At 40.5% G+C, this 11,585-nt stretch overlaps 1 protein-coding gene across 1 annotated transcript; it reads right to left on the reverse strand.

Annotated features, from left to right (window-relative positions):
- Positions 1 to 1,774: 1,774 nt before the first annotated feature.
- skp2 (S-phase kinase-associated protein 2, E3 ubiquitin protein ligase) lies at positions 1,775 to 6,918 on the reverse strand. Its single transcript, XM_085464611.1, has 10 exons — positions 6,792 to 6,918; positions 5,975 to 6,213; positions 5,775 to 5,886; positions 5,187 to 5,330; positions 4,853 to 4,987; positions 4,443 to 4,541; positions 4,225 to 4,352; positions 3,918 to 3,969; positions 3,648 to 3,755; positions 1,775 to 3,193 (listed from the first exon to the last, which is right to left on the reverse strand). The coding sequence occupies exons 1-10, from the start codon at positions 6,803 to 6,805 to the stop codon at positions 2,974 to 2,976; spliced, it is 1,251 nt and encodes a 416-aa protein (XP_085320737.1). The 5' UTR covers positions 6,806 to 6,918; the 3' UTR covers positions 1,775 to 2,973.
- Positions 6,919 to 11,585: the final 4,667 nt, after the last annotated feature.

The raw sequence follows: 11,585 nt of genomic DNA on the forward strand, positions 1-11,585 counted from the left end.
CTTTTCTGTTCCTACAGACCACTCAAAGCACTCCATTTTAAATATATATCTATATATAACTGGATATGTTAAGTTATTATCAGCCAATACTATAAGCTAGCCAGCTGTCTTCAGTGGTGGATTAATCCACATTTCCTACTCATCCTACTATCTACTATCCTATAAATTGAGGGGGAAATAATATACAGGATGTCTTGATGGTATTGAAAGAACATTCACTAATGCAAGTTTGTGGCCAACTGTGGGATATGCTACATCTGGCTTTGGTACAGTATTTGTTACCAGGAGACATTCTCTGTTGGTTTCAGGGCCTCGTTAACACTAGAGAAAAATCTAGATTCATCAGTCCTGTCCAAGCATATATTCAATTCCGCTGTAAGTTTTATAATTGTAAATGTATACAGAGGACTTGAAGCACAGCGGCTTGCTGAGTAAAGATATTTTTGGAATATAGTGTCTATTTTTCCTAGCTGTCTGAGCCACACAGAACGGTAAGTTTTAGAGGAAAAAAAAAATGTAGTGCAGCAAAGAGAACTCCATGTTTAAAGGGTTGGGGTTTTTTTCTCTGGTAGAGTTAAAGGGGCTGTTTCTTGACACCTCCTAAGACAGGAAACAGTCTTGTCTGTGGTGGGCATGGCTAAAGTTATAGGTGAAGTTATTTTTAACCCAACAAATCTCTTGACTTGGAGCGTTCTTGCAAAAACCATGTTCTGTTTGAAAAGTTATCTGCAAAGTGTAACATGCACCATGCCAAAGGCAAGTTTCCCTATGGAAACACACTCTACTGGAATGTTGTGTTTTGGAACTCGATAAAGTGATATGAACTACAAGTGCTTCTGTGTGCTGCTTTTGTTCCCCCCCCCCCCATTAAGCTCATCTTATTACCTTCCTGTCTTCATTGTATCAAGCAGGTTGTTTTTCGTTGTGACTTTAACAGGAAATTTATCATTTTTAATAATTAACAATTTGGAGGCTGAAATAATGGTCCAAATTGTGGGAGGAGTCATCCTTAATTTAAAAAAAAAAAAAAAACCAGATTTGAGAAGTTGTCTGCTGGAAGAAATGCTAAAAACTATCCGTCTGCAGCAGCCTCCCTTGTCCTTGATACATTTGGTTATGCTCAGTGCATTTAATCATCTGCACAGTGTACCATTTTAGTCAGTCTGCTGTAACTGCACAAGAAAATCATCTGTCAGCACTGCAAGTATGTCACAGTTCATGCCATGCCCACAAATGTACACTGTAGACTTTTATTTATGTAGCGCTAAAACACAGCAACAGTCGCCTAAAGGCGCTTTATACTGTAAAGACCCTACAATATTACGGAGAAAACTGAAAACCCCAACGGTGGTTCCTTTCCCACTTTGACAGTGGGAAAGGAAAACTCCCTTTTAACAGGAAGAATCCTTTGACACTGTTTGGGGAGAGGCAGCAATTTGCTGAAACTGGTTGGGCTGAGGGAAAGTAAACCGAACCAGAGAGCAGAGTGGTTCGTAAGCACAGAGAGAGGGAAAGAAGAAATACTCAGTGCATCATGGGAAACAGCCGAGGCCTATTTGTTACTCATCCGAGTAACTTCTTCAGTCTCAGCTGAGTGCAGGTTTCCCCAACCTTATAAACTGCACATGTACTGTTGTAAATGTACCGTTTATATGGTTGGGGAAACCTGCAGTCAGTTGAGACTGAAGAAGTTACTCGGATGAGTGAGAAAACATTTCTCACATTGAAAACACGATCCAGATGAACAGAATGAACCTTTTGGGATCTCTAATAGGTCTTTTATGATTTTTCAGGGTTTTCAATTTATTCACATCTCTTCACTCCTGTCGGTTCATACAAGTAGCAATCGAATCCAAGTTTAGTACAAGAAATCTAAAATATCTGCTTACTTCTTCACTGTCCAAATACTTTTAAGCCTTAAAACTGGACAATGTATAACAACTCATTTCTCTACAGGAAAAGCAATAGTTTTTAAAACTTAAATCAAACTTAACATTTGAACATCATTATTGATCTAATAATCCACTGATGCTGCAGAGGCAAACATTACATAAACATGTGGCACAAACTGTACATTTCCTTATCTTAAGTTTCCTTAAGTTAAATAAATCCTACAGAAAAATTCAATAGCTTTTAGTTTAAAGTGGTTTATGAGAAAGGACGCGGAGGTGAAAATAAGTCATTCACATGTTCCCCTAGAGTTAAAGCTGACACGAGGGCAAACACAGCCACACTATTGAGCTACTTGGATTACTCCAAGCAACACAGATTATTTGGAAGTCCATAAAAGGTAGTCTCTTTAGCAACAATGTGTTGAGACAGATCCACATATATCAGTTGTCATTAAAACTGGTTCAATTAAAATCAAATGTTCTCTCATTCTTACAGCTGACACACACAAAACACTTTTACTGTTAAATATGTCGACAGCTGGAGGTAAGGATGCAACTGATAAATGTTGGATTACAAGTTAAAATTATTTGGACGATAGTCAATATTTGACTTTTCTAAAATAGAAGAGGCCGTTTTAAAATCATTAAGCTTATCAAAAGATCTGTGATCATTTAGGCAGCACAGTAAATGCCTCCTTAACATACCTTCATTATGCATTTACTGATTTCCAGATATTAGTGAGCAAAACTGATACGAGTATTTAGCCAATTAAATCACTTTACCCCCTTTTAAACCATGCTCAATACATTTTTTAAATGAATTAACACATTATTAGAACCTAAAACAATGTAACGTTTCACTTCACAACCCTGACATTTCTTCACAAGCTTGCGTGCTCTGCATTTAAGAGCACACAAATGTGCAAGCAAGGCTAGAAAGCATATTCTTTAGCAGCAAACACTGAAACATTGTTCCATTACTGCACACCAGGTCAGACCCGAATGCATTGGAATTTTGCAGGACAAAACTCTCTGCGTTACAAACTAACTGGACTAAAGAAATAAGGAGGAGCCATGGTTGTTACAGTCCAAACCGCAGTCGACACTTCTTGTTCCACATGGTGCGGTCGCTGGTGAATCCAACAAACCTGCTGGCCGGTGTGGGCCGGGCGATGCTTGAAAAAGGTCTGGAGTTGATGCTCACATGAGGCATCTCCCTCTTCAGAGAGGGCAGCTGGCTATCTTGCACCAGCCCAAACACATCCAGCTGGCTCAGCACAGGGAACATTATACCCACGTCACTGCAATCACACCAGCTAAAGTATTAATCGTGATTTTCAGCTATTCAAATATGATTCTATATTCTTTTTAGAAAACTATAAATTAAATTTAACAGATTTTCCCCGTTTAGGCCCCAAATAAAATCTAGACCAGCATTTAGTTTTCAGTATTCACTCATGCAAACAAGTCCCAAATATAGAGCTCGAGGTTAGAGCAGAGTTTTTGTGCTAATAAAATCAAACTGTAAATGAACACCACACCTAGCACTAGTTACCAAACAGACTAGTGCTGTAATCATCATCCGTGTACTTTACTAGTAACTTAGACAGTGCGTTTCCATCTGAATAATAATCACAAACAAACATCTACATACCTGTGGCAAAAAAATAAATAAATAAGCTAGAAGATCCGATCAGATGGGACACACTAACTAGCAGTGACATGGATGGAGGTGGGAGGCAGACAAAAACTTACGTGAGAGCAGCAAGGTGAATGTGATAACAGCGGCTCAGGGACAGATGCAGCAGGTGCTTGAGTTGACTGAGGACAGGTAAGCAGTCAGCTGTCAGCAGAGTGCTATCACTGCGACACAGAAACAGATTTTAAGCTGCAGTCATCTGTGGCCACAGTAAAGACATTTTTCCATCCATGACAATTTAATTTGCAATAGCAAATAAAACGAGACAACTTAAAGAAAAACCCCACAGTTAAATACCAAACATAGAACAATGACTAAACTTTTACCTCAAATCTAGAGTTTTAATCTGGCGGCATTTTTCCACCAACACCTTCACATCTAAAAATGAGAAATAACACAGACACACGTCAGAATGATGCAACTCAAACAATCTTTAAGATCTAGATCGATCTATATATAGTTTTCACAAACTACAGTAATTTCACTTCAGCACCCTCAGTGTTACCCTTCAAGCTGTCAAGTGAATCAAATTACTGTATCATTATGCAGCTTGTTCTGTGTTACATCATTCAGGACAAACCAGCTGTGTTTGTTAGTGTTGAAATCAGTGACTTGAAGATCTCCACCACTCACCATTTAGGGTGAGGCTCTCTCTGTAACCGCTGAGGTTGAGATGTGTAACACTGGAACTCAGATTATCAACCACGCTCTTTATGTGATTATTATCAAAGGTGCACCATGATAAGTTCAGCTGTTGTATACTGAAACACAAAATAATTGCATTAGTAAATCTGAGGCAGAGGAGAAACTTAAACTGTGGTTACAAAGTAAATAAGGACTGAGCAGCTGACCGGGAACAGGATTTAAGCATCCTAGTGAGCACAGGAGCAGAGAAGGCAGAGCAGCCGCTGAGGTTGAGCTCCTGTAGGCGGGTGTTCTTTGCCAGACAGCTGAGTAAAAGAGATTAACAAACACACAGTACAAATTTAAGGCTCAAACACATTCAGAAAATGCATTTACTGAGAGGAATTTAGTGTTTTGCCAGTTTACAATCAACAGTCACAGCACGACTTTTCCATCTCTGATGAGGCTCTACTACAAACAGCATCACTGACTTTTCAGACAAAGGCATGTTTCCCTGGACATCTGAAGTCAGGAAAAGCTCAGACATATTTTTGATAAGAGAAAAGCAGCTGCAAAGACCCTGGGAATCAGTGACATCCCTGCTGCTCTAATCAGTAGCAAATGGTTCAGATCTCACCTGATGATGGTGTCAGAGAGCTGCAGACCCTCCAGGCTCAGACATTCTAGCAGTCTGCAGCGACAGATGATGTCTTCCAGAGCCAACGTTGGTATGATTGAGCTTGACAGATCCATCTGAACCACCTGCAAAGAGCTGTATAATGGAAAAGAAAGAAAAGAGCATTTTTCTACTTAAGTGCCACAGAACTTAATACTTAGAGCTCTTTGGTGTGAAGGAAAATTAAATAGTTAGACATTAGATAGTTTTCATTAGATTTTCGCAGGCAAGGAAAACTCAGTAAGTCTTCCACTGAAGAAGAAAATCAGGACAGACCACGATAAATGTGACTAACCCTCTGCCTGTTAAGTGCAACTCTTCCACAAAGGAGCGAGGGCAGCGCAGTCTGCGGATGCCAGTCCTCAGCACCTGCTGCAGAGCCAGAGCCGTGTGGGTCATCCCCTCTAGATCCACACTGTGCCACAGAGACTCGTCAAACCTGTGATGAATGCACAAGCAAAGAGGTGTCATGGAGGCAAACCCCTACAGCAGCCTGCAGTAAATAACCTGCACACAGCAACCCGTTCTGTTAAATGTTAATGTGGGTTTCATTGTGTGTGTCATTGAGAATATCAAGCAGCACAAACTCGTTTGTCTACCAGTTTGTCAGAATTTAATACTTTCGAATGTGATGGTGTGCAAGTAGCTGTGACAGCTGTTTAATGGATGAACTAGGAGTAATCCTTTAATGAGGAATCCACAGGGCCACGGATTTCCATATTTTTGAATACTGTGATAAGCGTCACGAGATGTGAGAAAGAACCAGAGGCGTGGTTTGAAGTATGCAAACTCAATCTTTAGGATCCGCCCTGCACTTAAAAAAAAAAAAATTAAGCGGGAAGAAGCAGGGCCAGAGATTTTGTTAATGATCATTATGACTCACGCCAAACGTTGCCAGCGCTTGCAAACTACAGATATTCTGACGAGGTCCTGCAGAGGAAGGCAGAAGAAAATCCTAAGAACAACCTCGTCTGGTAGTTGATCCCATGAAATGTCTGCAGAGGGAAAGAGAAAGGGAAAAAGGTTAAGTTGATCACAGATGAAAGCCCTCATCTTAAACATCAGAAAAGCATCTGCTCCTACTTGGTGAGGAGTCTTTCCTCCTTGATCTCCTGCTAAGAACAAATTGATTGCTGTCATTCTCCTTCCCCTTGCTGAAGAGCCGCTGTTGCTTGCGCGGTGGTGTGAACTGCAGGATGAAATCTGTTGGGGTGCACTCAGTGTCCAGGCCCTCGCTAAGAATGCCTCTGGACTTGCTTTTCCTGGGCTGAGTCAGCATGGAGTCCTGCAGACTAAGGCAGGGACGATCCTGCAGTGGGACACTGTTGGAAGCAGAGGTTAATCAGACATGTGGGCATCGTTAAACAAGGCTTCATCATTACACAGACACCCCACAGAAAGGCTACTTAGCGGCCTAGCTTCCTCTAAAGAACCCCTCCGTGCCCGCCATATTGATGTAGCTACCAGCGGAGTGACCGCGCAAACTGACTGCAAAACCAAACGACAGACACCGTCTCCTGTCTTTCAGTACAGACACATGCAGGTGGTCCAGGACGTCCACTGCTGCCCTGCGGTTAGCTTACAGCGTGTACCCCGGGAAGAAAAGAGCCGCTGACAGGCGTGGAGGGAAAGCGCTGGGGAGAAAGCGCGCTATCGGTACAGTTTTACACTAACGACGCTGACAGTCTACCGAACACACAATTTCGCATAAAAACCGCCTTGTTCACACCACTTTAGAAATGGAAAGCACAGTTTTGAGTCCGGACAGTTAAACAGCACCAAGCTAGCCTTGGGATGGCGGCTCGTTCTCACATGTGCAACACATCTGACAGATAACTTATGCACCGCTATACCTCAAATATGTTTAGTAACAGAAAGTAAGAACCACTGAGGACGATACCTGTCGCCTGGCATTTCCTTTAACTCGAACCAAGTACGATCCTACACGAAAAGTGCAAGACTGCTTGGATTGCAGCCCTCCAACCGAGACTTTAAATTCGCCGCCAACACCGGGGCGCCCTCTTATAGTTACGTCACGGACGTGCCTGCACGTAGATCGCGATACGTCATACGCATTAGTGCTTTCGCCAGGTGGCAGTTTTTTGAGTTATGTTATGTTATGTGCCATATCATTGGCTTTAGAACGGGTGGTAGACAGATTTTCAGAAGTAATAATAGTGATTCATTGTCAGCATTGTTAAGCGTTGAAAAATCGTAGATTTTGTGTGTGAAAAAGCAAAAATATAGTAATAATGTGGACTCCCGCTCATATAGGTATTGTGGGTAATGAAAGATCAGATAGGTTGGCCAAAGAAGCTATTAAAAAGTAGATATTGAAATGCAGATACCGTTGTCGAATTCTGAAGGGAAACGTTTGGAAAGAAATTAAGAATTTATGGGAAATGGCGTGGGATAATGAAGTAAAAGGGAGACATTTATATAAAGTACAAAACCGTTCACGTTACAAGAAATAGAGGAATAAGTAGGCAGGAGGAGGTAATTCTAATTATAAGTAGAATAAGACGAGGTCATTGTTTTCTAAATGACACTCTTTTTAGGAAAGGGAAACATCTTACTGATTTGTGTAATCAGTGTAATGCACTTGTGTTACCAATTGGGTCAAAAGACGTATGAAGTAAGATTAGGGATGTGTGCGTCGAGTCGACTAATTGCGCTATTGTCACTAGTTGGTACCAAACTTACTAGTTGTTGTGTCCTAAATGTTATGCAGCCATTTGCCACCAGACGGTTGTTAAGAAACACCATATATAAGTTAATATAGCCCTGATCTTTTTTGCTGACCCTATTAGAATGAGACTGCAGATACAAATGGCAGAAAATAGCTTTTTCCTAAAGGGGGCTTTCCCTTAGTGACAGGGTGTGGGGTTCAGAATAGAGCCACTATTCTTCCACACCAATCATCAGTGTCCAACCTAACAACCCTCAGGTCAGTGGCCCAGCGTTTTACTGCCCATGTGTGTTTTATTTTATTTTATTTTTGCTCGTAAAAAAGCTTTTATTTTTATATTTTAAATATTAATGCAATTTATATTATTTCACTTTCAATCTGAAACATTTTATGAAAGCCTTGAAATTAATATGGTCTAGTGTCTTGATGCATGCTCAATCATCCAGATAAGTAAATCTCCAGAAGTTGATTCTGTTCATCTGGACGTAGGGTTAACTTAGTCTGATACTATGTTTGATCATGGCTGACAGCAGCTGCCCGATTTTACATGGAAGCAAACAGGGGTGATAGTCAAGAGGGGCATGATGTACACTAGACCATGTTTCCAAAAGTTGATCTTCATCTGGATGTTGCGTGTTCAGTGGGAGAAACGTTTCGTCACTCATCCAAGTGACTTCTTCAGTCTCAGCTGACTGCAGGTTTCCCCAATCTTGTAAACAGTACATTTGCATAATGACTGAAACCAGCCCACTGAAGGAACAATGGGCTGGGATAACAGTTCATCTGCATATCTTAATACAACTTTTTGAGACTTCCTGGAGATTTCTCTCTGTGTAAAACAGATGTTGGTTGGTGGAGCAGCTATACAAAGTTTGCTTATCATGTCAGAGTTTTGTTGATCAGGTGCGTAGATGAAGGACTCCAGCAGCTTTTCCGTAAAGCTCTACCCGAGCTCACCACGATGTGCAAACTGACTCCGGCTCCGCATTAAACTGTGCCAGCGTCATCAACACTGCTACTGTTGTGTTATCAGTTTTTCTCTTCAAAACTGGGGGCTGTGTGGGCTTAATGTTGTCACAGTTTTTATTCACATACCATTTAGGAGCAGTATTACAGAGCCGTGCATTAAACGGAGCATTGAGGCAAAGGATTTGTGTCGAGAAGTTTTTATAATCGAATTATTCGAAATATTCAATGAATCATTGCGGCCAGTGCAAACAAAAATCACCATCCCTCTGAGTGCTGAATTCACACAAATAAATCCAAATTTTCATTTAAATTGTGGGCTGAGATGCATTGCAGCAGTATGTGTGCGCCTTCCTGTGGCTGTTCTCCTGATGAGACCATGCATGTGTCACGTTTCCACATCCTCCAGGTTGCAATCTGCCCTCTATCTATCTCCCCTTTTTCTATCTCTTTCTCTCGGCTATCTCTGTAAATAAGTGCACATATGGCTGGAACTAACCACTGTTTTTCAGGAGTAAGCATGGTCCAGAGAGCTCACAGGACCTGTTCTCTAACCTGCAATCAGTGATAGTACCTAAGCCCAGTCTTCTACACCACCTGTTCCTAGATTTTTGATCTACAACCGTGGTATTGCTGCTCAGGCAATTTATGATTCAGCAATTTAATTTACTTGCTTGTTTGTTTTCTTTTAATGGCCAGATGAGCAGTGCTTACCTCTCATTCTTCGTTGTGAATCCTGTTTGGTGTGCCAGCTAGAAGCCCATCCCGAATGTCTGCCTAATCTACTCTGTCACACGCTCTTCAGAAATATTTTGGATTTTCTCTAAACCATACAGGCTCAAATATATACACACGTCTCCCACTAATCCCTTTAGGGGTCGCCACAACATGTCATTTGCCTCCATTTCAGTGTGTTCCACACACACATTTCAACCTATTTAGAGTTATTTATCCATCTAACAGTGTCTCAGAGGCTGTCTGTGATTTTGAGTATGGATATATAAGTATGGGAAGCACAAATATTTATAGTTTGGAAAAAATGATGTAATTCCACCTCAGGTCATATGTGCGTAAGCTGCTATTTATAACTCTTGACCTTTCTCCCTCGTTCTCACACATACACGCAGTTGTGCACAAAGGTAACAGTCCCAGACCCTGACAATGACTAACAGGAGGGACAAGGTGTGTCAGATTTTCAAAATATAACTTTCTTATTGGAAGATTAGTATGCTTTAAAAATGTGAAATGTTCAAAATAAAAGCCCTCAGTTACAAAAAACAAATCTGTGTGATTTTTTTTTGATACAAGATAAGTACGTTTTTAAAATAATGTAATTTTGTAGCCCTAAGTCACAGCAGACAATACATTGGATGAAGTTTGAGCAGCAGCAACTATCCCTAAGTATTATGCAACAAATTACATAGTCTTGTGAGCATGGTTCCACACTCTGCGAGTGGAACATATCTTTGTTTGGTTAATAATTTTGATGCATACTTAACAATATTCCAACCTGACAGGTTTTTCTAAGTAATTGTTTCTCACCAAAACCTTGTCCTGATTCAGAAAGTAACATCCAACTGCAGCAACTTTCTTCATATAATGAAATTCCTGAAGCTAGAATAGTGGTTCCATTTCAATTGTCTTCACATGTGCTCCCCACACATAGCATTTTAATTTAAATTATCACTGTTATCTAAGTGATACAATTGTATAACTATATTTGCATGTTCCCTCAGATTGATATCTTTCTATGTGTTTGATCCCTGTCAGAAGACAGAATCAGAAGTTGCAGGTAAAGAGCAGATGTCTAGCTAAACAAATTAAGACACATGTAGCAGATCTGAGTTGTCAAGATCTGCTGCAGCAGATGGTGAGAAGTGGAGAGTGAGAACACAAATGCAGACAATGGAAGCAGGGAGTAGCTTTAACAAAAGACAAGCTGCTTATTCAGGCTGATTGACAAACACAAAATAAGAAATCCAACTAAACACTTGGGACATAGAGACACAGGTAGGTTAACAGACGCTCCAACAAAGGAAGACAGAAAAATACGCAAGGGAGAATGAGACAAGGGAAACAAAACTGGACATCATGCACATGAGACAAGGATTAACAAAATAAAACAGGAGGTTTCACAAACTTGACACTAGGATGTCAAACAGGAAGAGAGGAACATAGGAAAAGGTAAGGGAGACGAAACACAGAGTCAGACAGGGACACAGAAGGAGATCCATAACATAGAGACAAAATACTAAGGACATGATAGAAAGGGAAATGCTAAACAACCTAAAATAAACCATAATCCGTCGAGATAAAACATAATCAAAGCCAGAAACAAAGAAAACTAAACTAGGAAATATAATCAAGATCAAAACAACAATAAACAAACACAGAACAGAACTATGACAGTTTAGACTTGGGCCTAAAAATATATTCATCTGTGTTATAAAAACATCTTGCACAGACCTGCTAAGCCTAAAGGCAAGGGGTTTTTTAAGCTAAAAATGAGAACAGCACATTTATCAATCTACTTACATGAGATTTATGGGAGGTGAAAAAATGGCTGGATTTCATTTGTCTCTTTAGTCATTAATCATAATATGCATTAAAATGCTCAAGGCGAGATGTAAATATATGATATAGAAATTACTGTGATGCAATTTTTCCTTCTACTTTTTTTTTTTTTTTTTTTTTTTTGGCTGCTGCCTTTCAGGGTCACCACAGCGGGTCATCTGCCTCAAAATTACCGTGTCTCTATAATCCTCCCTTTTCACATCAGCCCTCTGCATGTCCTCCTTCACTACATCTATGAATCTTCTCTGTGATTTTCCTATTTTACTCCTTCATGCCTGTTAACAGTATATCCATTGTCCCTGCTCGGGATGCCCAAACCACCCCAGCCTTGCCTCTCTGACCTTGTCTCCTAAATGCTGAGCTGCGATCAGTGTTGGGACTAACGCGTTATTAAGTAACGCGTTACAGTAACTACGTTATTATTGTGGTAACGAGCACGGTAACTAGTTATTATGCCAAAATCAG

This window comes from Copadichromis virginalis, linkage group LG7 (assembly GCF_057382275.1).
Source record: "Copadichromis virginalis isolate Kocher_CV1m ecotype Utaka linkage group LG7, C_Virginalis_male_GT1.1, whole genome shotgun sequence".
Lineage (NCBI taxonomy): Eukaryota > Metazoa > Chordata > Actinopteri > Cichliformes > Cichlidae > Copadichromis > Copadichromis virginalis.

Bases quoted from the DNA above. Each gene is read 5' to 3' on its own strand.
- skp2 (XM_085464611.1), bottom strand. The intron at 4,542-4,852 runs GTGAGATCTGAA...TCTTTTACTCAG, and splicing joins CTCTCTGACACCATCATCAG to CTGTCTGGCAAAGAACACCC. The intron at 3,194-3,647 runs GTAAGTTTTTGT...GTGTGATTGCAG, and splicing joins ATTCACCTTGCTGCTCTCAC to TGACGTGGGTATAATGTTCC.